A 27,350-nucleotide genomic window follows, 5' to 3' on the forward strand; every position below is an offset into this window, starting at 1 on the left:
AATAAGTACATATATTTATTTTTAATAAAATTTATTTACCATTTCATGAGGAACATAAGTTCTCCACTTGAATCTGTGGCTCCAATTATTTTTTCTGGTTCTAATGAACGTTTAAACCCTCGTAGGATTGTATCATCCTTTTTTTTTGTATTCGTTTCCATCACTATGTAAAAATAATAACAAAGAAAATTATATTTAAAGCAATGCAAGTTTTACTATTTCAATATGTATTGAAAACTAATCAACTCAATTTCTAGTCTTAATTTAAGTATAATATAAATTTGATAAAATAGAGTGTTTCTTTTTATTTTTTATCTATTCAAGATCAACAACGAATACTTACTATGCACAGCTAAATTAAACTGTGTGCTCCTTTCAAGTTGGCTTGCAGTAGTTATACAATTAATTAACTTAATAATTATATGATGTTGTAAAGCTCAATTGAAATTTATGTTTTTCATAAAATGAATAAGCATCTTTAAATTGGTACTCAATTATCCTTCAAATATTAGTTGCGTCACTATAACTAATATGCTAAATTTGTTTATATCATTTTGTAACAAAATACAGCTTGAATTTAATTATAAATTAAATTTATATTTTTCATCAAATACACAAACAAAATGAAGACAATGGATTTTTATTTTGGTTGCTATTCATTACTGGTAATTACTTGATTATCTTGTGATTAAAACAATGGGTGCTTAGACCTTGGAACATGTGGAAATACGTATTCTGACGTATATGTCAATCAAGCTGATATGTTTTTTTTTTTTTTTTGCATGTCAACAAGACTCTTTTCCTAGAATTTACTCTAGGACTATCAGCGCTTGAGAGAGACAACTATTTTTTTATCTATATTTTTTTCAGTGATTCTAGTTATTCTTGCATGATAATATTGCATAGTGGACAATCCCCTTTACCCAGAATATTTATTTACTTAAATTTACCTTGTTTTTTGAAGAATTTTTTTGTAAAAAAAAAGTGAATTAACCTTTGAAAAATGAGTGGAAACCTTCGAAAAGAGGTAAGTTAAAGAATTATAATTAAATTATATATTTAAAAATTACTTGACATATAAAACATGTAATTCTTGATTAATTATAGGTATTGAAAATATTCAAAACGTTACACAAGACTCGGATGAATACCTTTCATGGAGATGAATATGCCTTGAATTGTGAGTGAATTTACAGTAACAATTAGTTATTAACAATACAGTATCAATCAACAATTAATCTTTGAAATATTATTCAAGTGATATACACATACTGATGAAATCATCATCACTCACCCTCAACTAGTTTAACATAAATTTAAAAATTATTATACAATGTAAATTGACATCTCACAAACAAATAATATTTATTTAATTTCTAGATATCAGAAATAAAATTAATAATGAATATAGAAAGTATAAAAATGTTACCAACCAGGATTCCATTATTGAGGTAAAATAATTTAGTCAATTTTATTTTCTACTTTATGTAATTTTTTAATTTTATTTCAATATTAGCTAAATGAATTTGCCAAACAATGTGAACAAGAAGTACGAACAAATGTCATTCAAGCAATTAAAAAAAATCCAGGCACATTTGAATTAAATGTTAAAGAAGATCATCTTATAGATAATATACCACCTCCAGGTACTCCTCTTCCCAAAGCCAGGAGTAAATGTGGTACAGCAAAAAAACCAAAAACATAATGTTTATAGATAATTATTAATTAATAATAAAATAGTTAGTACAATTAAAAATATTTTTCTTTCTTTTATCATTTTATTTACAGACAATTTTTACAATTTTTTTTTATGATAAATGATCTTCAAAATCTTCAGTATTAGATGTCAGCTATCTCCCTAAATTTTCATTCTGAAATAAAATAATTAAATAATTTTTATTCAATAGTTAATTATTTATTTTTTTTTTTTATTTGAGTTAATCTTGAGAATATTAATAATTATGTTTTTCTATTCTCTATAAAATTGTGTTGTTAACAAAAAGTTGAATCTAATATTTTAAAAAAGGATTATAAAAAAGTAGAGGATCTCAACAAAATTAATAAAATTAATACTCTTATTATTATTGAAATTTAACTGGAGAATTGATAAAAAAATTCCAATAAATATTTATGCGTATATTTAAATGTTGTACTAACGCATGCTCAGGATGATTTCTAATTTGATCAATAAGATCAGTTCCTTTGAGTTCTTTTGTGCAAACACGATGGACAGCAGTAAAAAGTGGAAATTTATCAGTTAAATTTTTTGATTTTAACATTTCATGAACTTCATCTGCTGTTGCAGGTCCTTGAAGTTTTTGACCATTTAAAAGTTCATCTTCAAGTTCTTTAATTGTCTAAAATAATAATTAATAAATTAGCTCATTGATAAATTATTGTATTTAATTATAACTGTTATTTGTTTAATTCTGAATTGTACCTTTCCAGTCTTAATAAACTGTTCACAAACACGACGGTTTCTACCACCATAGCAAGTAGTAATGAGATCAGCAACACCACAACTTTCAAAAAATGTTGAAAGCTTTGATCCTCCATAAAATGTATCAACAAATTTGATCATTTCCATCAAGCCCAATCTAATAACAGCTGCTTTTGTGTTATCACCCAAGCCCAAACCATCAACGAAACCAGCTGCACAAGCTACAATGTTCTGAGTGAAAAAAAAATATTCCAATAGTTATCACACATTTTTTATTATAAAATCTATCTAGTGTTATAATATTTTTTTTATAACAAATCTCAAAAATGATTACCTTTAAAGCTCCACAAACTTCAACTGCTGCACAATCTTCAACGACAACGACTCTAAAGTTTGGAGTTTGGATTAAATCCCTCAAAACTGAAGCCAAAGCTTTATCTTTACATCCTAAAAATCATTTGAAATAAAAGTTTATCTATTAAATATCTATTAAATATGTGAAAATAATTTTATAAATTCAGCCAGAATCAAGCCAAATCAAGTGCCAGAATTTTAAAAATTCTGGCAAAATAATATAGTTATTTACATAAATATATTATTTTTCTTTTTTAATATTTGTTCTCGTGAAATTAACATTTCTTAAGAAACTTTAGAATATAAATTGTCAATTACCAATTGTTGTTTCACAAAACTTTTCTTCTGCAACTTCATTTGCAAGATTTGCACCCATCAATACATTACATGGAATTTTGAGATGATCTTCCACGACTTTTGATATCAGCTGTATGCTTTTATCAGCTCCAGAATCAAAGCCCTAAAGAAAATTATTAAATAATTATTTAACTATTAATTTTAAATCAATAAATAAATTATCAGTGTTGCTTATGAGTATACCTTAATAAGTGAAAGTCCAACAGCAGTTGGTTTAATTTTTCCTAACATAGCAGCTGCTAGACCTCTGATAAATTGATGGGGAATGACAAAAATTAAAATATCAGCATCTTTTGCTGCCTCGACAATATCAGGAACTGCAACCTATAGAAGTTTAAAAAATTTAAATATCAATCAAGATAAAGTTGATTAACAGAAAAATAAAAGACTGATATTTTTCTCAACTAAAGTATATTTATAGCAGGAAGATACTTGACATTTTCATGTTGTTCATTAATAATTTCTGTTAATTTTTTACCATTAATCATCTCTTCATAAACGTACATAGTTACACGCTCCTCAAATTTGTCATTGAACTTGGCTGTATTAACACCAACAATTTTTGCAATTGCTGATCCCCTTTAAAAAAATAAAAGTTTATATAACAGACATTAAATCATCTTGAATATTTTCACTTATTATATAAACTATTTTGTTTAAATTTTTTAATATTAATGGTATTTACCAATTGCCGCTACCAACGATGCAAACTTTTTTCTTAGTACTCATATTGAAAATAAAATTCTCTTTAAATCACTGACACAAAACTTGATTATTTTTTTTTTGATAAGACACTCAATTGATGAGAGTCTTGTTCTTTTTGTAGTCTTTCGATCGGGAAATATTGGCTTACTGACTAAATTTAATTCATCATTGACCTTAGTATAACAAAAACAATGAATTTACTGTTGTTCACGCAAGATTTGGAACAACTTCAATGAAAAGACAAATATATATATCTGTCTAATGGATGACTGCCAATGTTAAATTTAATATTAGTATGATAATTAAAAAACAAATATAAACATACTGTATTACAATTTAAAATTAACTTACACTTGACATTGACAAAATTTTAAGGCATTAATTTAAATCAAAACAAAAAAAAAATATTAAATTAAAATTATTTGAAACAAAAGAATGCAGTAACTAGGCTGTCAAGTTACATGACTATAATCTATCTTCTGTGATGTATTATATCCATCTTTACCTTCAGTTATTTCCATTTAAAAAACTCGTGATAATTTTCAAATAAATGACAAAAAAAAATCGAATTTATTGTGACAAAGTTTCAACTGTTACATACTAATTGTTTATTTTTTTTATTGGAAATATTTTCTTCCTTCAATGCTAAATATATTCATTAAAAAAAAAAAAAAAAACTGGCCTAGAAACAGCTTCATTTTCATGACCACTAGACGGCCAGGAATCAAGGTGAAATTTAGATATTCGTCGTCAATATATATCTGTAAGCAGGCACATCATCTCAGCATATACGCTTACGTATTTTTAAAGAGAACAATTCTATAATAAATATAATCATTTGATTTATTTACAAGTGGAAAATCAGTCAATGTATAAAATCATGTGTTTAAATTTTAAACTTTGATATTATGTTGACTCTGGTACTGTTGAAATTTTAAGTAGATAATTATTTTATATTTATATGTAATATTTAAAAAAAAAATTAACGATAAAAAAATTATTTCAAGGTATCAAGTTTAATATGAATAACAATTTGGTTTTTACAGCTAACATGTCTATGTAAATGACTTTATGACATGAAAATAGTTTTGTTAGTTTTATTGTTTAAAGTATGAACTTGTCCATAGTTCAAATTGTTTCCCTGATTCCGGACAATATTGTTAGGTATTACTAGACTTAGTCTTGTAATTCATGCAGTGAAAAATGTTTTCTTCTTGATAACCACTTCAAAGTCTGCAACTTGGTGGTAGGTTTTCGTTGCCATACCTGTATGTCAATGAAAAAAAATATTGATGATAAGTTTATTTATTTTTTTTATGAAAGAAAAGAGAGGTGATTAAATTCCAACGAACCCGTGCAAAATAGAAATGTTATTTGATCGATATGGAATAGATTAGTTATGAATTTATTTTTTAAAAAATCAATAAATTTTTTTCAACAAGAAATAAAATCTATATATATTTTTAAACTTTGCATATACAATGTTTTTTTTTTTTTTTTCATTAACAAATTAGATTGATAAATCATAGATAATTGTAAACTAATTTTAATAGAAAATAATAAAGAAATTGAAAGAAAAAGAAAAAAAAAACTGAAAATATTAATATCTATCCTGCAGGTTCAAACATTTTTTTTGTTTGTTTTAACTAATATTGGAAGTTTTTTACTTGTAATATTTAAGATATTGATAGTATATAATAATTTTAACATTACTTGAGATTAACAGCAAAAGAAAAAAAAAAAAACAAATCAATTATCTTATTGTAATATATTAATGACTTGTAGTCTTGGTGCTTTGATTAGAAGTGTAATAGCTTTTTCATAAATAGAAGTGAATAAATAATTAATTTGTTCATAATTTATAAATGATGTCGTTCAACTTGACAAACATTTCAAGTAAAGATTAATAAGGAATGCGAGTTAAAATAAAGAAAAATGAAATAATAAACAGATTCAAAATCAAAAGCCTTACCCAATGGGCTCAGAGATTCTAGATAAGATAAAATTTAGTATTTTCTATAACGTATCTTTGTTTGTAGGGTTTGTTTTTTTTTTTTTTTTGAGCTTACATGTGTTCAGGGTGATTGCGTATACAGTCAATGAAAGCAATGACTTTTTCTTTTCCAATAAAAATATTGTGAACAGCAGTAAAAAGTGGAAATTTATCTTCCATTCCTTTGAGCTTCAACATGTAGTTGACTTCTTCAGCAGTTATTGGTCCTTGCAATTTTTGTCCATTTAACATTTCACTTTCAAGTTCATCAATTGGCTGAAAATATTAAATTATATTTATCTCCAATCACTCAGAAATATTTTGTTTGTTTTATAACAAAATGTAATTGTACCTTGTTCTTTTTAACAAAAGCCTCTGATACTTTTCTGTTTCTTCCACCATAACATGTGGTGATAAGATCAGCAACTCCACAACTTTCAAAAAAGGTGCTTAAATTACCACCGGGGAAAAATAGATCAACAAATTTAATCATTTCCATAAGACCCAATCTTATAACAGCAGCTTTTGTATTGTCACCCAAGCTAAGACCATCAACAAATCCAGCTCCACATGCTACAATATTCTAAATTAAATTAAAAAATTTAATTAGCTTTTGTAAAATATAAATATTTAATGAATAGAAAATTTTAAAATTAATATTATTTTTTTTTATTTACCTTCAATGCTCCACAACATTCAACAGAGTCAACATCATCAACAACAACAACTCTAAAAAAGTTTGTTTGAATCATGTCACGTAAAATAAGACCGGTATCTTTATTTTTACAGCCTGAAATGATTAAGTCAAGTTATCAGATAACACGCTCTAATTTAATCTAGGCTTATTTTTATTTTAAAGAACGGAATTATCATTATTAGATAAATATTATAAAACTTTCAATTTCATAATTATTAAACATTGTTGTTTAAACTTTACCTATTGTTGTCTCGCAAAACATTTCATCAGCAACTTCAGATGCTAAATTAGCACCCATAAGAACAGCCATGGGTATATTTAATTGTTCAGTTATTATATGAGAAATTAATTGTATTCCACCACCTTCTTTTTTGTCAAAACCCTAAAAGATAACATAATCAATTATTTATCTTTTAAAATTATGGGGATAATTTCAAGTATAAATTTTTAATTACTTTTATAAGAGAAAGACCAACTGCATTTGGTTTCAATTTTCCCAATAAAGTACTGCATATCCGACGAATAAATTGATGAGGTACAACAAATACAAGAATATCAGCATTTTGAGCAGCATCAACAACATCCGGAACAGCAATCTAATAAAAACCACAATAACAATAATAAATAGATAAACAAAAATTGATAAAAAACATTGTAAAGTGTTTTTATATTTGAGCTTGGATAAGATACCATTATTTTATTGTCAACATAATTTTTTATTGGTTAGATTAATTCAATTAGCTGGAATATTTATTAATAACTTACCACATTTTCTGGTATTTTATGACCTGGTAAATACTTGACATTCTCATGGGTTTCATTGATAATTTCTGTGAGTTTTTTACCGTCTATCATCTCTTCGTAGACATACATTGTTACTTCATCTTCAAAATTATCCAAACGTTTTGCATTTGCTCCAATAATCTTGGCAATTGCTGATCCCCTTAAAATTGAAAAAAAAAATTTTTGTTTGTTAAATCAAATTTGTTATTTAATAAAGGAAAAAAATAATATCATTAATAAACAACCAATGATTAAATATAAATAATCAATAGCTAATGAATAACAGAAAACAAATTTTATTCGTGCAAAGTACATGGTACAGCATATATTTGGTAAATAAGTTCAACATAATAAAGTGAAAAGGTCAGGGACAAATATAATCAAGTGATACCGGTTCGATCTGTGTTAACATATTTGGATATTTTTATTTTGACAAAGGAAAAATAAATTTTTAGTTTACACTGTGACGTAGACCGGAAACTTAAAGGTTTTCCATGTTATTATATAAGCGTTTTATAAAATTTCATTTTTCTTATGCCCTTGGATATTTTATATTAGTTAAAAAAAAACAATTCTTAACTTAAAAAAATGTTTTATGCAAATATTATAATTTGACTTACCAATTTCCTGAGCCAATAATACAAACACGTTGTTTGTTAGCCATATTTACAATATTTAATTGTTATAATTTATGTTATAAATTATGAAAAATTTGCGTTAGCAAATTTAGTTTGTTGTAAATATTTGGATGATGAGATTTGCTAGACAGGTGCACGCGGTACGCGGATGCAAACGGATTGAAAACTGGCAAAAAAAATGAAAAAAAAACTGGAGCTTGGTTGTTGTACAGTGTTGAATGGCCTTGTGGCTTGTGTTGTTGAAGAGAAGGAGAAAATTATTATAGGGGAAATCAGGGGAAAATCATTATTATTTTTATCAATTTTTATATAAATAAAAATTTTTGAATAAAAAAAATTTACTTGTGGACAATAATTATATTCAAATTTATAATTAAATTATTTATAGTTTATTTTTAATTAATTTAATTATTTATAATTATTTCTGATTATTTGTTTATTGTTATTAATTATTATTATCATTTTTATTATTGTTATTATTTTAAATTGGTAATTCTTCCTCTAGGTGGCGCGACAGATGTTTTTCTGAAATCCAAAATGGCCGCGCCTTTGTTAGAGTGAAAATGTGTGTTGTGACTTTGAAGACTTATTTTTACATAAATAATTGTTAAATAATTGTAAATTGTTGATAAATCGGTTAATTGAATTTTTCTGAACAAAATGTGATATAAATTATTGTGAAGTTTGGTGAATTTTGACCAAAATTAATGGACATGTCAATGACGTTGGAGCTGACAAAGGCAAATGTTAATTTGTTGAATAGTAAACAAATGGTATGTAAATATCGTGTTTTTTCATTGTTATTAATTATTTAGTGCATAAACAAACATAATTACGTAGGTTTTATCGATAATTATGCAAAAAAATAATAAATTTTTTGAGGTTAGATTGTCATTTTTTATAAACACAAAGAAAATGTCAATTTATTTATAAATATTTATAAACATTCATTATTTATAGCATTGTTGTCGCGTCTTTGTTGTATAACGATCGTTTTTTTGTTAATAACAATCAAAAAATTGTGAAAAATGTCAATATCAATTGTTCTTTGTATGAGGCTTTTGTCAGTTTTTAGTGTCAGTGTTTAGTCTTCATTTTTTAACTTTGAGACTTGAATTTTTACTGTCTATTTGTTAGTTTATTATTTATTTATCTTTTTTTAAAAACATTTACTATTTATTTATTTGTTTAATTATCATTTATTTATTTATTTACCATAAATTCAATAATACTACTTTTATCACTCTTTTTTTATTGTCAATAATTACTCTAGCTTAAAAAAAAATTATAACATCATGTTTATTTAATATTTTTAATGTTTGCAGATACCAAAAAGTGTGGCTGAAACGGCTAATGTGTTATTACAATTCATAAAAACACAATTATTGAAAAATAAGACAAAAAAAAATGACTAAATTGGTTTGTCATTGGAGCCAAAATCATTTTGGAGTAAAGTAAGTTAATTTTTTTATCTTTAAAAATTGAAATAAAGTCTCACACTTAGCTAATAACAATTTGATAATTTATTGTTATAGTTGCATCAAACTTATTCATGGGAAAAGCATTAGTCTTGCTAATATGGAAATAAAATATAAAAAAGCTTCAATGATGAAGAAAAGAAAGCTACTGCACTATTCAAAACACTTGAAACAACTGAGGCTTCTTGTATGTTAATATACAACATGAAAAATACAAAGTTGATAATGATTTTCATGATCAGTGTATAATAAGGTACGTTGATTTTAGTTTGTGTTACCAAGTGGTTTAAAAATTTATTATAAATCATTTGTTAATTTAATAATCATGAAATACTGGTACACTTGAACCAGCAACAAACTAACTAACAAACAAAAATCATTACTTAATTATTTTCGTTGCTAATAATTGCTCCAATTTGAAAAATACTTATACCATAATATTAATTCAATATTTTTATTGTTTACATATACCATAGCAAGAAGTATGGCTGAAATATTTGATGTGCTAATGCAATTAATCAACCAACAATCTCAAAAATGGGTCTAAACAAATGACTAAATTGGTTTGTCGTTAGAGTCTAGTAAGTTATTTTATTCTATTTTTTATAAATAAAAGTATTTATCCAATATTAATTTAATAATTTATTGTTACAGTTGCATCATTAAATTCATTCATTTCAAAAGAAATGAATTTTTTAATTTTTTTCATTTCATCATTAGTCTTGTTGATGTATTTGAAATGAAATATAGCTATGACAAGCTTCAATGATGCAGATAATGAAAAGAGAAGAACGTGAAAAGAGAGCTACTGCACTATGTAAAATAATTGAGACAGCTGAGGCTGTTTTTTATGCTAAAATATAACATTAAAAATACCAAGTGAATGATGTTAATGTTAAAAGTGTTATATAGCACGTTGACTTTAGTTTGTCTTACCAAGTGTTTTAAAAGTTGAGTGAATTGTTTATAAACTATTTGATAATTCAACGATCATGAAAGACTCGTACACTTGAACCACCAACAAAATGCATCAAGACCATCCACATGACATAATGCTTCAACAATGATGAATCTCTGATAATGAAAACTTATTCTTAATTATTATAAAGTTCAAATTCAATTGGATTTACAAATAACAAGTTGAAATGAATCTCAACACTTTATGGATTATTTAATGGTTCTATGAAAAAACTTTACCTTTTTTTTATCTACAAAATTGAAGATTATGACATGGTACTGGTGTTATTGATTTTATGCTCTTTCAAATGTACCACTTACTGTTTTTATTGGTGAACATTAACTTGGTTTCGTCGAGCTTTATCAGTGTTTATTAAAATTTCCTTTGATCAGCCGCTGTTGTTGCTCACAATTGAACCACCTGTTGTTTTTTAGAGTTTCAAGAAAGTTGTGCCTCTACTAGAAAGAATGCTAAAAATATTATAAACAGCTGGCTTGAAATCTTCTTTTCAAAGTGATAAATCGTTTTCAAATAATAACAGTAAACTATTTTAAAAATATAATAATATTAAAAAGTGAATTATCAAACCAACAAAAATAAAATATATAAAATAATTTAACATAAAAAAAGAAAACTAAATTAATTTATAAACTGTGGTGTAAAAGTGGTGATAGTAGTGGTGAAAAGTGCACATGTGCATGTAGTGTTTGCGTTGTGTGTGATCATTGAAGCTGTACTGCTGAATAGATAAAATCATCATATGAACTACTACATGACGTTGCTGATCAGAGCAAATCATCATGAACAACATGGTGTTGGAGCATTTTGATGACCAGCGTGGGTACATGAACATCCCCTAAAAAGGTAGGATTTTATTTAATTAATAATTGTATTGATATAATTGCATTTATGATCTCGTTGAAAATACCATCATACTGTTTTTATTTTTACTCTGATCTATTTATTATGTGATGATTCAATTGAAAGAAAAAAATTTATACTTAGCTCCAGGCAAAGATTTTGCTAAGAGAAATCCTCCCATTATATTATTTTCTTTTATTTTACATGTAGCTTTGAGCACAACTAATTAATTAATATATCAAACAATTCACCTCATTGATAGGCTTTAAAATTCGGAATTCATTTTCTCGGTTTGTAAGTTATACATATTATATTCATCATAAATGCTCCAACGTTTGATAGTTTTATATCCGAGTATAATTGCAAAATAAAAACATGGTGATTGTACAAGTCTTGCTGATAAACATTTGGCAAACATTTTTAGATCTTTTTCAATATTTTAAATACTAGACACATGCTATCTAATCGTTGCACCTGTAGTCTAGCTTGTACAATATCCAATGGATTTGTTATATCATTTGTTTTGAAACCAGCAAATATACCAGCCAAGGCTTGTATAAATAAATGTGATACCCAACTAGATATAACACATAAATAGTTAATTATTGAAATATAAAATAGCTAGCTATAATTTACCTTGATAAAATGTATTTAGTCCCCACCAAAGTACATCATCAGGAACATAAGCACCAACATGTCCTCGGTAAAATCCTTTTACGTTGATAAATCAATCTTACTCATAAATAGGCACGTGGTCAATTTGTTCCAAGTAGAGTCATTCCCATCTGTTGATGAACAAAAGACATTACATTATTAATAACAATTCTTCATTTATTTTCTAATTAATATTTATCCACAATAATAACTTTATCAAAAAATAATTTACCATAAGTTGTTTGTGCAACTGTTCTGATGCAAATAAATATTGACTCAGTATATGTTTTACACTCTTATACATGGATATGTACATCCAGAACACTCGATAAAATTTGTCCAACTGCTTATCCAAAATCCTCGATAAGAACCAGAATAATTTTCCTTTCAATATATTTTTCTGAAAACATTTATTATACGTGTTAAAAATAATTCATTTTAAATTGATAATGGAATTATATTATTTAGTAATTATACTTGCCCTTGTATATGTGATTTTTTCACTGTATTTGAAGTCTGTCTTGATGACAGTCAGTAGATACAGACGACAACAAACGGAAAACAATGACAGCATACTTAAGTCTGATATAGCACATTTTCCTCGATCAACATTGGCATTACAACCCATCAATTTTCGTCACTTTAACATCATGCTAAAATTAGAAAAAAAATTATTAAATTAATAACAAATATTTTAAGAGCTCGTTAATCTTCTTTTGAAATGAAAAAAAAAAGAACAAAAAATTAGAAAATCAATCTCACATGCAGGGCAAAATCGTGTGAGTTTATAAATTTTTTTTTTTGCTGGAAAAATATTTACTTTACGTTCTCATGCCTTTTATAATTATCTATAATTACAAAAAACTATTATAATAATATATACAACAATAATAATGACATAAATAAATGATTTAAAATAAATTTGTTTTTTCAAAAAGATAAATAATATTATTATAGCGTCAATGCAAAGTTAAATTTAAGAGTGTTTGGTAATTAAACAGGTATTCAATGAGCTGTAATAAAACTACTAGTGCACGGTTATTATTACTCACTATAACGCATCCTATAGAAACAAAAGAAAAAAATAACAGTTAAATTAAAAAACACATGATAAATAAATAATTATTAATTGTAAATTGAGCGTGTCTTTTCCCAGCCACCCAAGAGGTAAGACATATTGGCTCGTTTTTTTTAAAGTGGTATCTCCGGTAGACCTAATCCACTAAAATTACGCGATTCACCCGGGTATTTCGATTCGATTTTTGATTCCCGGTTGCGCTCAAAGCAGCAAGTATTTATCCGTCGCGACGCATAAAAAAAGGAACGAAAAATATACCTGTAGCTATGAGCGCTCATAGTTGCAGGTATATTTTTAATAATTTATTTAAAATATATCATTAGCTATGAGCGCTCATAGCTGCAGATATATTTCAAATAAATTATAAAAAAAAATCTAACAGTATAAAGATATAAATTTTAAATATTCGCTCACTGTAATAGAACATTTCTAAGCCAATTTCACTATGTCACTATTACTATATCACTTCACTATCACTATCACTTCACTATCACTATAATTATATCACTTATACACTGCACAATCACTATAAACACTTCAATATATCTTGACTCTTGATAATCCCACGAAGAAGTTGCATCCAGGGTATCCATCAGCGTCGCGACGTCGGTAATCCTAATAAAAAGATCCTGAAAATTAGAAATTAATATTACAATCTTGAAATTATTAAATATCAAATATTAAACGTCAAAAAAATATATATTACTACCTAAAAATAATAAAACCCCAAGCCTCAAAAATCAACAATCCTACGAATAAATTGCGTCCTGCTGCTAGTCATCTGTAGAAGTCCCTGAAGATCCTGAAAATTAAAAATAAATATTACAATTTTGAAATTATTAAAAATTAAATATTAAACGTTGAAAAAAATATATATCTACCTCAAAATAATAAAACTCCAAGCCTCGAAAAACACCAATCCCTCGAAGAAGTTGCGTCCTGCTGCTTGTCATCTGTAGAAGTCCTCTACGATCCTGAAAATTAAAAATAAAATTAAAACAATCACTATAAACCCTTAATTATATTTTGAGTCTTGATAATCCCACGAAGAAGTTGCGTCTTGCTGCTAGTCATCTGTAGAAGTCTTCGAAGATCCTGAAATTTAAAAATAAATATTAAAATTTTTAAATTATTAAAAATTAAATATTAAACGTTGAAAAAAAAAATATATATATCTACCTAAAAATAAGAAAGCCCCAAGTCTCGAAATCACCAGTCCCACGAAGAAGTCGCGTCCTCAGTCATCTGTAGAAGTCCTCGACGATCCTGAAAATTAAAAATTAATAATGCAATCTTAAAATTATTAAAAATGAATTAGTAAACGTTAAAAAAAAATATATATAACTACCTAAAAATAAGAAAGCCCCAAGTCTCGAACATCACCAGTCCCTCGAAGAAGTTGCGTCCTGCTGCTAGTCATCTGTAGAAGTCCTCGAAGATCCTGAAAATTGAAAATAAAATTAAAACAATCACTATAAACACTTAATTATATCTCGAGTCTTGATAATCCCACGAAGAAGTTGCATCCATGGTATCCATCAGCGTCGCGACGTCGGTAATCCTAATTGACTGCACTCGTAATAGAAGAACCTGAAAATTAAAAATAAATATTACAATTTTGAAATTATTAAAAATTACATATTAAACGTTGAAAAAAAATATATATCTACCTAAAAATAAAAAAGCCTCTCGAAATCACCAGTCCCACGAAGAAGTTGCGTCCTCAGTCATCTGTAGAAGTCCTCGACGATCCTGAAAATTAAAAATTAATATTACAATCTTAAAACTATTAAATATCAAATATTAAACGTCAAAAAAATATATATTACTACCTAAAAATAATAAAACCCCAAGCCTCAAAAATCAACAATCCCACGAATAAATTGCGTCCTGCTGCTAGTCATCTGTAGAAATTCTCGTAGATCCTGAAACAAAGAAATACGTACAAATATTGAAATCTTATATATATTTAAATATTGCAAATACTAAAAATCCTTGAGTTGTGAACAGCAGCAATTCCACGTAGAAGTTGTCCAGGTATCCTTTCATTTATTCCTTTCATCAGCATAGCTACGTCGGTTATCCTCAATGAGTCCACTTGTATCCGGAGTATGGTCCTTCTAACGGTCTTGAAAATCCTGAAATACCCAAACTTTCGCTAATATTAATATCACGAAAATTAATTAATTTTCCTTGGAAAAGTGCGTTTAATATCAATTTAAAAAAAACCTTACATACTAACATACATCGCCAATAAAAAAGGGTAATAATTTATCTATTATAAATTATTACGATAGATAATAATATACATCCTAATCACCCCCGTCTATTCTGTTTGAGGAAGACAGGGTTAATCCATTTTGACTTTTACACTACTGCCATTAAATTTGACATAAAAAAAATTAATATTATTATTGAAAATTAAGTCAAAATGAATCTAAACAGCAAAAAAAAAAAAATAAATAATAGTTTGGAACGACGAGAAGCTACAAAAAAATATATCAATAATTTTTTTTTGTAACTTCAAGGATATTTAAGCACTTTTTTGGGATAGGTTAATAATTACAACTAGTCATTCTTGATCTAGAGGAACTTACCTTATGACAGCTAACAGCAAAATCCTCAAAAAAAAAACAGCAAAGCCATGTAGAAATTATCGCAGTATAGGTCCCAGTAATCCAATCCAATTCACGGTGTAATTCTCTCAGCAGTGCCATGTAGAAGTTGTTGAGGTCCCAGTAATCCAATCCAATCCGGTGAAGTTCCCTCAGCAAAGCCATGTAGATGATGATCCAAGTAGATGATTCACAGCAGCAGCAACCTTGAAAATCCTGATGATCCTGAAAAATATGAAATTATAAAAATATTAAAATCTTGAATATATTTCAAATGTCTGAGAAAATTCGGTCGAAGTTCCAGTAGTTCTAGTCGAAGTCCCAGTAGTCCAGTCCAGTCCGGTGATATTATCTCAGCAGAGCCATGTAGATGTCTAGATGATGATCCTGAAAAACATAAAATTTTAAATATATATTAATTGTCTACAAATATTAAAATCTTTGAAGAGCAGCAATAACACGACAAAGTGGTCTCGGGAATCCTCCATCAGCATGCGACAACGATGAGCCTATAGAAGAATGCACTCGTGATCCTCTCGTGGTCCTCCAAAGGTCTTGAAAATCCTGTAAAATATAAAACCCTGAAATATCTTAAAAACACATACATGTATTATAAATTATTAATTTTTTTTCACACTTATACACGCGATATAACAATATGAGTACCCATTCGCTAAACCGCAATTATAATTAGTATACTAATTTACGCATTTACTTATTTCTACCCCCCTACGATCACTCGAGTGATTAACAGACTTCTTAGCATGACCCGGGATGCACCACGTGGAGGTCTTGTCTGTTCCAGCATCCCTTTTACAAATTTTATTTCAAAAAGTCGAAATAATTTTAATAATTTATAAAGACAAATATTTTTTTGCTTTGATGTTATTTAAATTATTTAATGTAAAAGCTAAAAAAAAAATATAGTCTTTAAATTATTAAAATTATTTTAATTCTTTGAAAAAATACCTTAAAAATACTTACAATTTTTGTTATATTAAAAAACCACGAGGCTGCCTGTACAGTAGTTTTAATTACTCTCAACTAAACCTTTAAAATAATTTTAAAACTACCGAAAAATTTTAACTGAATAACCACGAGGCTGCACGTGCAGTCTATACGCTTTAAATACGTTATACTAAACTTATACATTATTTTACAGACCCGACCAATTTCAAGTGCTGTTCACTCCGCAAGAGCTCAAGATGAACTGGCCGGAAGGTTTTGCGGACTGAGGGGACTGGAAAAATTAAAGGGTGCTGTCGTCAGCCAGTCATGTGACTGCCAAAACTCGCTTTTCCAGATGACGACTCATGATGACTCACGACGACTCAAAACCTCACGATGTCTGGAACATATGTATTACAGGTATACATACATATTTTTGATTCAATTGCAACTACATCACTATTTTCATTATAGTAACATTTATTACTCAATATATAATTTAATTTTTTTTTCGGGGCTGTTATTCAAGATATTATTAATTTAGAATTATGAAAAGTACTTAGTTTATTGTACAAAAATTTTATATCACGCGAAGCATTATTTCAAATTTAATTTCCAAAAATTATTTTACTTGTCAATAATTTTCTACTTACCGACTAACGAATAGTCGATAAATTTTCAGCTAGATGCTAAAATGTCTATTGTGTTATTAAAATTCATAAAAACACAATTATTAAAAATAACTTATTATAAGACAAAAAAAAATGACTAAATTGGTTTGTCATTGGAGCCAAAATCATTTTGGAGTAATGTGAGTCAATTTTTTTATCTTTAAAAATTGAAATATAGTCTCACACTTATCCCCATAACAATTTAATAATTGATTGTTACAGTTGCATCAAACATATTCATGGGAAAAGCATTAGTCTTGCTAATATGGAAATAAAATATACAAAAGCTTCAATGATGAAGAAAAGAAAGCTACGGCATTATTTAAAACACTTGCAACAACTGAGACTCCTTGTATGTTGAAATACAAAGTTGATAATGATTTTCATGATCAGTATATGATAAGGTACGTCGATTTTAGTTTGTGTTACCAAGTAGTTCAAAAATTTATTATAAATCATTTGTTAATTTAATAATCATGAAGTACTGATACACTTGAACCAGCAACAAAGTAACAAAAAAATCGCTTTATTAATGATAAATCTCTGATAATGAAAAATCATTACTTAATTATTTTTGTTGCTAATAATTGCTCCAATTTGAAACATACTTGTACCATAATATTAATTCAATATTTTTATTGTTTACAGATATGTAACAAGAAGTATGGCTAAAATATTTGATGTGCTAATGCAATTAAACAACCAACAATCTCAAAAATGGGTCTAAACAAATGATTGAATTAGTTTGTCATTGGAGTCAAGATCATTTTTAAGTCTAGTGAGTTATTTTATTCCATTTTTTATAAAACAAAGTATTTACCATATAATCATTTAATAATTTATTGTTGCAGTTGCATCATCAAATTCATCCATTGGAAAAGCATTAGTCTTGCTAATGTATTTGAAATAAAATATAGCTATGACAAGCTTCAATTATGCAGATAGTAAAAAGAGAGATACTGCACTATTTAAAACAATTGAGGCTGTTTTTGTGCTGAAATATAACATGCAAAATACCAAGTGAATGATGTTAATGTTAAAAGTGTTATATAGCACGTTGACTTTAGTTCATCTTACCAAGTGTTTTAAAAGTTGAGTGAATTGTTTATAAACTATTTGATAATTAGACGATCATGAAAGACTCGTACACTTGAACCACCAACAAAATGCATCAAGACCATCCACATGACTATGACAAAATAGAAGACTATGACATGGTGCTGGTGGTATTGATTTTATGCTCTTTTAAATGTACCACTTACTGTTCTTATTGGTGAACATTTACTTGGTTTCGTCGAGCTTTATCAGTGTTTATTAAAATTTCCTTTGATCAGCCGCTGTTGTTGCTCACAATTGAACCACCTGTTGTTTTTTAGAGTTTCAAGAAAGTTGTGCCTCTACTAGAAAGAATGCTAAAAATATTATAAACAGCTGGCTTGAAATCTTCTTTTCAAAGTGATAAATCGTTTTCAAATAATAACAGTAAACTATTTTAAAAATATAATAATATTAAAAAAAGAATTATCAAACCAACAAAAATAAATTATTTAAACAATTGAACATAAAAAAAGAAAACTAAATTAATTTATAAACTGTGATGTAAAAGTGGTGATAGTAGTTGTGTGTAGTGTTTGCGTTGTGTGTGATCATTGAAGCTGTACTGCTGAATAGATAAAATCATCATATGAACCACTACATGACGTTGCTGATCAGAGCAAATCATCATGAACAACATGGTGTTGGAGCATTTTGATGACCAGCGTGGGTACATGAACATCCCCTAAAAAGGTAGGATTTTATTTAATTAATAATTGTATTGATATAATTGCATTTATGATCTCGTTTAAAATACCATCATACTGTTTTTATTTTTACTCTGATCTATTTATTATGTGATGATTCAATTGAAAGAAAAAAATTTATGCTTAGCTCCAGGCAAAGATTTTGCTAAAAGAAATCCTCCCATTATATTATTTTCTTTTATTTTACATGCAGCTTTGAGCACAACTAATTAATTAATATATCAAACAATTCACCTCATTGATAGGCTTTAAAATTCGAAATTCATTTTCTCGGTTTGTAAGTTATACATATTATATTAAATTAGATACAACAATAATTAATAAAAGAAAAAAAAAGTAATGGATGCATGCGACTGAAAATCAAATGAATTATGTTTGATGATAAATATTCTATTAAAAAGATGGAAATTTAATATATTAAATGACAATTGCTAAAATAATTTTAAATGAAGTAATAATAATTATTTAATGATTAAATAGTTATTTTTATTATTGAAGCTACTCGATTGTGATTTGTTAAACACAAATATAAATTCATCAATGATCTATTACTTCAAAGTAATGACTGCTGTTTGATTTATTCACTGCTGTCTTTGAAAAAATTGTTTTATTAATTAAATTCAAACCGTCATATAATATCTAAATAAATGTTAAAATTTACCAACAAGTATACCGTTTAGATTCATCATAAATGCTCCAACGTTTGATAGTTTTATATCCTGGTATAATTGCAAAATAAAAACATGGTGATTGTACAAGTCTTGCTGATAAACATTTGGCAAACATTTTTAGATCTTTTTCAATATTTTAAATACTTGACACATGCTATCTAATCGTTGCACCTGTAGTCTACCTTGTACAATATCCAATGGACTTGTTATATCATTTGTTTTAAAATCAGCAAATATACCAGCCATGGCTTGTATAAATAAATGTGATACCTACCTAGCTATAACACATTAATAGTTAATTATTAAAATATAAAATAGCTAGCTATAATTTACCTTGATAAAATGTATTCTCACCAAATTACATCATTAAGAACATAAGCATCAACATGTCCTCGTTAAAATCCTTTTACGTTGATAAATCAATCTTACAGCTACGCTTACTGATAAATAGGCACGTGATAAATTCGTTCCAACTAGAGTCATTCCCATCTGTTGATGGACAAAAGACATTACATTATTAATAATAATTCTTCATTTATTTTCTAATTTATATTTATCCACAATAATAACTTTATCAAAAAATAATTTACCATAATTTGTTTGTGAAACTGTTCTGATGTAAATAGATATTGACTCAGTATATGTCTTACACTCTTGTACATTGATATGTACATCAAGAACACTCGATAAAATTTGTCCAACTGTTTATCCATAATCCTCGATAAAAACCAAAATAATTTTCCTTTTAATACATTCTTCTGAAAGCATTTATTATACGTGTTAAAAATAATTCATTTCAAATTGATAATATAATTATATTATTTAGTAATCATACTTGCCCTTGTATATGTGATTTTTTTTTCGCTGTATCTGAAATTTGTTGTTTTGATGACAGTCAGTGGATACGAACAATAACGAAAGGAAATAAATGACAGCATACTGAAGTCTGATATATATAGCACATTTCCCTTGATCAACATTGGCATTACAACCCATCAATTTTCGACACTTTAACATCATGCTAAAATTAGAAAAAAAATTATTAAATTAATAACAAATATTTTAAGACCTCGTTAATCTTCTTTTGAAATGAAAAAAAAAAGAACAAAAAATTAGAAAATCAATCTCACATGCAGGGCAAAATCGTGTGAGTTTATAAATTTTTTTTTTTGCTGGAAAAATATTTACTTTACGTTCTCATGCCTTTCATAATTATCTATAATTACAAAAAACTATTATAATAATATATAGAACAATAATAATGACATAAATAAATGATTTAAAATAAATTTGTTTTTTCAAAAAGATAAATAATATTATTATAGCGTCAATGCAAAGTTAAATTTAAGAGTGTTTGGTAATTAAACAGGTATTCAATGAGCTGTAATAAAACTACTAGTGCACGGTTATTATTACTCACTATAACGCATCCTATAGAAATAAAAAAAAAAAATAACAGTTAAATTAAAAAACACATGATAAATAAATAATTATTAATTGTAAATTGAGCGTGTCTTTTCCCAGCCACCCAAGAGGTAAGACACATTGGCTCGTTTTTTTTAAAGTGGTATCTCCGGTAGACCTAATCCACTAAAATTACGCGATTCGCCCGTATTCTAGCTGCAGCTAGAAATATTTCGATTCGATTTTTAATTTCCGATATTGCGCTCAAAGCAGCAAGTATTTATCCGTCGCGACGCATAAAAAAAAAAAGAAAAATATACCTGTAGCTATGAGCGCTCATAGTTGCAGGTATATTTTTAATAATTTATTTAAAATTTATCATTAGCTATGAGCGCTCATAGCTGCAGATATATTTTAAATAAATTATAAAAAAAATAAAACAGTATAAAAAGGCATAAATTTTAAATATTCACTCACTGTAATAGGACATTTCTAAACCTCATTCACTATGTCACTATTACTATTTCACTTCACTATCACTATCACTTCACTATCACTTCACTATATCACTTTTACACTGCACAATCACTATAAACACTTAATTCTATCTCGAGTCTTGATAATCCCACGAAGAAGTTGCATCCCGGGTATCCATCAGCGTCGCGACGTCGGTAATCCTAATTGAGTGTGCTCGTAATAAAAGAACCTGAAAAATAAAAATAAATATTAAAATCTTGAAATTATTAAAAATTAAATATTAAACGTTAAAAAAAAAAATTTAACTATACCTAAAAATAATAAAACTCCAAGTCTCGAAAATCACCAGTCCCTCGAAGAAGTTGCGTCCTGCTGCTTGTCATCTGTAGAAGTCCTCTACGATCCTGAAAATTAAAAATAATATTAAAACAATCACTATAAACCCTTAATTATATCTCGAGTCTTGATAATCCCACGAAGAAGTTGCGTCTAGGTCATCCATCAGCATCGCGTCGCCGGTAATCCTAATTGAGTGAACTTGTAAACGAAAATCCTGAAAATTAATAATTGATATTAAAATCATAAAAATATTAAATGTTAATTAATAAATATATAAATAATTACCTAAAAATAATAAAATGAAGTCTTTAAAAGCTGCTATCACACGAAGGAGTTGCGTCCTGCTGGTAGTCATCTGTAGAAATTCTTGTAGATCCTGAAATTTAAAAATTAATATTACAACCTTGAAATTATTAAAAATTAGATATTGAATATTAAATGTTAGAAAAAAATATATAACTACCTAAAAATAGCCCCAAGTCTCGAAAATCACCAATCTCACGAAGAAGTTGCGTCTTGCTGGTGATCATCTGTAGAAATTCTCGTAGATCCTGAAAATTAAAAATTAATATTACAATCTTGAAATTATTAAAGATTAAATATTAAACGTCAAAAAAATATATATCACTACCTAAAAATAAGAAAGCCCCCAGTCTCGAAATCACCAGTCCCACGAAGAAGTTGCGTCCTCAGTCATCTGTAGAAGTCCTCGACGATCCTGAAAATTAAAAATTAATATTACAATCCTAAAACTATTAAATATCAAATATTAAAGGTCAAAAAAATAAATATTACTACCTAAAAATAATAAAACCCCAAGCTTCAAAAATCAACAATCCCACGAATAAATTGCGTCCTGCTGTTAGTCATCTATAGAAATTCATGTAGATCCTGAAACAAAGAAATACGTACAAATATTAAAATCTTATATATATTTAAATATTGCAAATACTAAAAATCCTTGAGTTGTGAACAGCAGCAATTCCACGTAGAAGTTGTCCAGGTATCCTTTCATTTATTCCTTTCATCAGCATAGCTACGTCGGTTATCCTCAATGAGTCCACTTGTATCCGGAATATGGTCCTCCTAACGGTCTTGAAAATCCTGAAATACCCAAACTTTCGCTAATATTAATATCACGAAAATTAATTAATTTTCCTTGGAAAAGTGCGTTTAATATCAATTTAAAAAAAACCTTACATACTAACATACATCGCCAATAAAAAAGGGTAATAATTTATCTATTATAAATTATTACGATAGATAATAATATACATCCTAATCACCCCCGTCTATTCTGTTTGAGGAAGACAGGGTTAATCCATTTTGACTTTTACACTACTGCCATTAAATTTGACATAAAAAAAATTAATATTATTATTGGAAATTAAGTCAAAATGAATCTAAACAACAAATAAAAAATAAAATAATAGTTTGGAACGACGAGAAGCTACAAAAAAATATATCAATAATTTTTTTTTGTAACTTCAAGGATATTAAAGCACTTTTCCGGGATGGGTTAATATAATATTACAACTAGTCAGTCTTGATCTAGAGGAACTTACCATATGACAGCCAACAGCAAAACCCTCAAAAAAACAGCAAAGTCATGTAGAAATTGTCGACGTATAAGCTCCAGTAATCCAATTCAGTCCGGTGAAATTTTCTCAGCAAAGCCATGTAGAAGTTGTCGAAGTATATGTCCCAGTAATCCAATCTCAGCAAAGCCATGTAGATGATGATCCAAGTAGATGATTCACAGCAACAGCAGCCTTGAAAATCCTGATGATTCTGTAAAATATAAAATTGCAAAAATATTATAGTTTTAAATATTTCCAAATGCCTGAAAATATTACAATCTCGTTAAAGTACAGACCCCAGTATTCCAATCCAATATCCAGTGAAGTTCCCTCAGCAAAGTCATGTTGTCGAAGTATAGGCCCCAGTAATCCAATCTAATCCGGTGAAGTTCTCTCAGCAAAGCCATGTAGATGATGATCCAAGTAGATGATTCACAGCAGCAGCAGCCTCGAAAATCCTGATGAACCTGAAAAATATAATACAAATTGCAAAAATATTAACATTTTAAATATATTATATGCCTGAAATATTAAAATCCATGAGTCTGTAATCCTTGGGCAGCAATCACACGAAGAAGTTGTCTCGGGAGTCCTTCATCAGCATAGCGACGACGATGATCTTGTTGTATACGAAATATAATCCTCCAAAGGCCTTGAAAATCCTGGAAATTAATTATTAATATTAAAATCGTGAAAATATTAAATAGTAAATGGTAAAAATAAATATATCATCAATACCTAAAAATAATAAAATCATCGAGTCTTGAAAATTTCAATTAGCAGCAATTACACGAACAAGTTGCGTCCCAGGGAAGTCTTCTAGAAGGTCCTGAAAATTCTGAAACATAAAAAATCCTAAAACACACAAAACCCTGAAATATCTTGAAAATAAATACATATATAAATTATTAATTTTTTGTTACGGTTATACACTTAAATCGCGATGAGTACTCATTCGGAATATAACTATTACTAATTCACGCCTTAACTTATTTCTACCCCGCTATGATCACTCGAGTGATTAACAGACTTCTTAGCATGACCCGGGATGCACCACGTGGAGGTCTTGTCTGTTCCAGCATCCCTTTTACAAATATAATTTTAAAGAGTTGAAATAATTTTAATAATTCAAAGACAAATATTTAATAATGTAAAAACAAAAAAATATTCTTAAAATATTCTTTGAATTATTAAAATTATTTCAACTCATTGAAAAAATAACTTTAAAAAATTCTTAACCCTTTTTTATATTAAAAACCACGAGGCTGCACGTGCAGCATATACGCTTTGAATACCGAATAACCAAACTTCTAAATTATTTTACAGAACCGACTGATTTCAAGTGCTGTTCACTCCGTAAGAGCCCAAGATGAACTGACCGGAAAGTTTTGCGGACTGATGGGACTGACAAAATAAAAAAATCATGCGCTGTCGTCTCTCCGTCATGTGACTGCCAAAACTGGTCAAAACTCGTTTTTCCAGATGACGATGACTCAGAAGCTCAGGATGGCTGGAATATATGTATTGGAGCCTGGAGGTATTTTATATTTTATTCAATTACATTTATATTTTATTCAATTACAACTACATCACAAATAATTATTTTAATCATAGCAACATTTATTACTCAATATATATAATTTAATTTTTTTTGGGGCTTTTATTCAAGATATTTGTTTAATTTAGAATCACGCAAAGTACTTAGTTTATTGTACAAAAATTTTATATCACGCGAAGCATTATTTCAAATTTTATTTCCAAAAAATATTTTACTTGTCAATAAATTTCTACTTACCGACCAAAAAATAGTCGATAATTTTTCAGCTAGATGGCGCGAGGAATTTTTTTCTGAAATCCAAAATGGCCGCGCCTTTGTTAGAGAGAGAACCTGTGTCGTTCAGTGTTGTGACTTTTTACACTTATATTTGTAATAATAATTGTTAATTAATTATAAATTGTTGTTAAATCGATTAATTAAATTTTTCTGAACAGAATGTGATATAAATTATTGTAAAGTTTGGTGAATTTCGACCAAAATCAATGGACCTGTCAATGGCGTTCGAGCTGACAAAGACAAATGTTAATTTGTTAAATAATGGACAAATCGCATGTAAATATCGTGTTTCCTCATTGTTATTAATTATTTAGTGCATAAACAAACATAATTATGTAATTTTTATCGATAATTATACAAAAAAAAAAATTAATTTTTTGAGGTTAGATTGTCATTTTTAGACAAAGTTAAAGTCTTTTTTTTTGCAATAATAAATGTTAAACAATTATAAATTGTTATTAAATCGATTAAATAAATTTTTCTGAACTCATTGTGATATAAATTGTTGCAGATATTCGTGATTTTTGTCAAAAATTAATGTACCTGTCAATGGCGTTGGAGCTGACAAAGGCAAATCTTAAATCGTCAAACAATGAACAAATGGTATGTAAATATCGTGTTTTTTCACTGTTAGTAATTATTTAACGCATAAACAAACATAATTACGTAGTTTATATCAATAATTAGTGCAAAAAATAAATTAATTATCTGAGGCTAGATTGTCATTTGATACAAAAACAAAGAACTTATCAATTTATTTTAAAATATTTGTTATATATGGCATTGTTGTAGCATTTTGTTGTATAATAATCGTTTTTTTATTAATAGTAATCAAAAAAATATGAAATATTTCAATATTAATTTTCCCTTGTATGATGCCTTTGTCAATTTTTATCGTCAGTGTTTAGTCTTTATTTTTTAACTTCGAAACTTGATTTTTATTGTTACAATTTGTTGATTTATTTTTTATTTATCTATTTTTTATACATTTACTATTTATTTATTTATTTAATTATCATTTATTCATTAATTTACCATAACTTTAATAATATCACTTTTACTGTTGTTACTAATACTCCAGTTTGAAAAAAAATTATAACATAATATTTATTTGATATTTGTAATGTTTGCAGATGACAAAAAAGTGTGGCTGGAACGTCTAATGTGTCAATGTAGTTTATTAAACACAATTGCTGTAACTGGACCCAAAAAAAAATGACTAGATTGTTTCGTCATTAAGACCATAATCATTTTGGAGTTAAGTAAGTACTTTTTTTTATATTTTTAAAAATAAAAATATAGTCTTATACTTGACCAATAACAATTAATTGATTTATTGTTACAGTTGCATCACATTCATCCACGGCAAACGCTTTATTTACGTCAAATTAAATAAGCTTCAATGATGAAGAAAAGTATTTATAACACTTGAGACAACATGGAAAATATTAAGACAATGATGTTAACAATTAGAATATTATAAGGTACGTCGATTTACGTACATGTTATCAAGTGGTTTAAAAATTAATAAAATTAATTTTCAACTTTTTGTTAATTGAATAATCATAAAATACTGGTACACCTGAACCAGCAACAAAAACCAATCATCTACATGATATGCTTATGCCTCAACAATGATGAATCTCTGATTACTTGATTATTTACATTTTACATGGACAATTAAATAGAATAATTGTCAAGTTTGAATGAAATTCTCATGAATTACCCAATATGATTTTATCAATCATTTACAGGAACAACAATTAATAACATCGCATGGTGCTGGTATTATTGACTTTTAATATACCACTCATGGTTGTTAATTTGTTATTGATGAACATTAACTTGTTTTTGTTGAGCTTTATCAAAGTGTTTTTTATTTGCTTTGATATGAGCCGCTGTCATGTTGTTGCCTACGGCTGAACCACATGTTGCTGTTCAGAGTTTCAAGAAAAAACTGCCTCTATTAGAAAGAATGTTACGACAGTCGGCTCGAGATTCTCGTTTCACACT

General features: G+C 27.5%; 2 protein-coding genes, 1 long non-coding RNA gene and 1 pseudogene across 8 annotated transcripts; 2 read left to right on the forward strand and 2 right to left on the reverse strand.

Moving 5' to 3' along the window:
* The first annotated feature begins 879 nt into the window (after positions 1-879).
* Positions 880-1,781, forward strand: LOC122852567 (complex III assembly factor LYRM7). The gene is made up of 4 exons (XM_044152457.1): positions 880-1,027; positions 1,108-1,180; positions 1,381-1,451; positions 1,517-1,781. The coding sequence occupies exons 1-4, from the start codon at positions 1,004-1,006 to the stop codon at positions 1,703-1,705; spliced, it is 357 nt and encodes a 118-aa protein (XP_044008392.1). The 5' UTR covers positions 880-1,003; the 3' UTR covers positions 1,706-1,781.
* LOC122852603 lies at positions 1,757-4,485 on the reverse strand (annotated as a pseudogene).
* Positions 4,486-4,852: 367 nt separating this feature from the next.
* Positions 4,853-8,368, reverse strand: LOC122852450 (glycerol-3-phosphate dehydrogenase [NAD(+)], cytoplasmic-like). Of its 2 annotated transcripts, XM_044152250.1 has the most exons (8): positions 7,950-8,203; positions 7,312-7,489; positions 7,002-7,142; positions 6,787-6,928; positions 6,527-6,639; positions 6,202-6,432; positions 5,926-6,125; positions 4,853-5,122 (listed from the first exon to the last, which is right to left on the reverse strand). In XM_044152250.1, the coding sequence occupies exons 1-8, from the start codon at positions 7,991-7,993 to the stop codon at positions 5,083-5,085; spliced, it is 1,089 nt and encodes a 362-aa protein (XP_044008185.1). In that variant the 5' UTR covers positions 7,994-8,203; the 3' UTR covers positions 4,853-5,082. The 2 variants fall into 2 exon arrangements, with proteins under 2 accessions (XP_044008185.1, XP_044008193.1); XM_044152258.1 differs by lacking the exon at positions 4,853-5,122 and having other exon boundaries at positions 5,650-6,125; positions 7,950-8,368.
* Positions 8,369-8,498: 130 nt separating this feature from the next.
* Positions 8,499-26,886, forward strand: LOC122852611. 5 transcript variants are annotated; one of them, XR_006373836.1, is made up of 10 exons: positions 11,077-11,267; positions 16,774-16,979; positions 17,227-17,370; positions 17,453-17,634; positions 17,879-18,008; positions 18,082-19,018; positions 24,830-25,040; positions 25,849-25,940; positions 26,471-26,599; positions 26,683-26,886. It is a non-coding gene; the product is annotated as an uncharacterized LOC122852611 (long non-coding RNA). The 5 variants fall into 5 exon arrangements; XR_006373830.1 differs by having other exon boundaries at positions 11,078-11,267; positions 17,242-17,370; XR_006373834.1 differs by lacking the exons at positions 11,077-11,267; positions 16,774-16,979; positions 17,227-17,370; positions 17,453-17,634; positions 17,879-18,008 and adding exons at positions 8,499-8,740; positions 9,293-9,421; positions 9,503-9,698; positions 9,922-10,026.
* The last annotated feature ends 464 nt before the right edge of the window (positions 26,887-27,350 follow it).

The sequence above is a fragment of the Aphidius gifuensis genome, linkage group LG1 (genome assembly GCF_014905175.1).
Source record: "Aphidius gifuensis isolate YNYX2018 linkage group LG1, ASM1490517v1, whole genome shotgun sequence".
Lineage (NCBI taxonomy): Eukaryota > Metazoa > Arthropoda > Insecta > Hymenoptera > Braconidae > Aphidius > Aphidius gifuensis.

What these genes read in the sequence shown, in the direction of transcription:
- LOC122852450 (XM_044152250.1), bottom strand. Translation starts at nt 7,993, where the DNA reads ATGGCTAACAAACAACGTGTTTGTATTATTGGCTCAGGAAATTG. An exon ending in ATTATTGGCTCAGGAAATTG is followed by an intron (nt 7,490 to 7,949) that starts GTAAGTCAAATT and finishes TTCAATTTTAAG; the next exon opens with GGGATCAGCAATTGCCAAGA. An exon ending in ATAAAATACCAGAAAATGTG is followed by an intron (nt 7,143 to 7,311) that starts GTAAGTTATTAA and finishes GGTTTTTATTAG; the next exon opens with ATTGCTGTTCCGGATGTTGT.
- LOC122852567 (XM_044152457.1), top strand. Translation starts at nt 1,004, where the DNA reads ATGAGTGGAAACCTTCGAAAAGAG. An exon ending in GTGGAAACCTTCGAAAAGAG is followed by an intron (nt 1,028 to 1,107) that starts GTAAGTTAAAGA and finishes GATTAATTATAG; the next exon opens with GTATTGAAAATATTCAAAAC. An exon ending in AGATGAATATGCCTTGAATT is followed by an intron (nt 1,181 to 1,380) that starts GTGAGTGAATTT and finishes TTTAATTTCTAG; the next exon opens with ATATCAGAAATAAAATTAAT.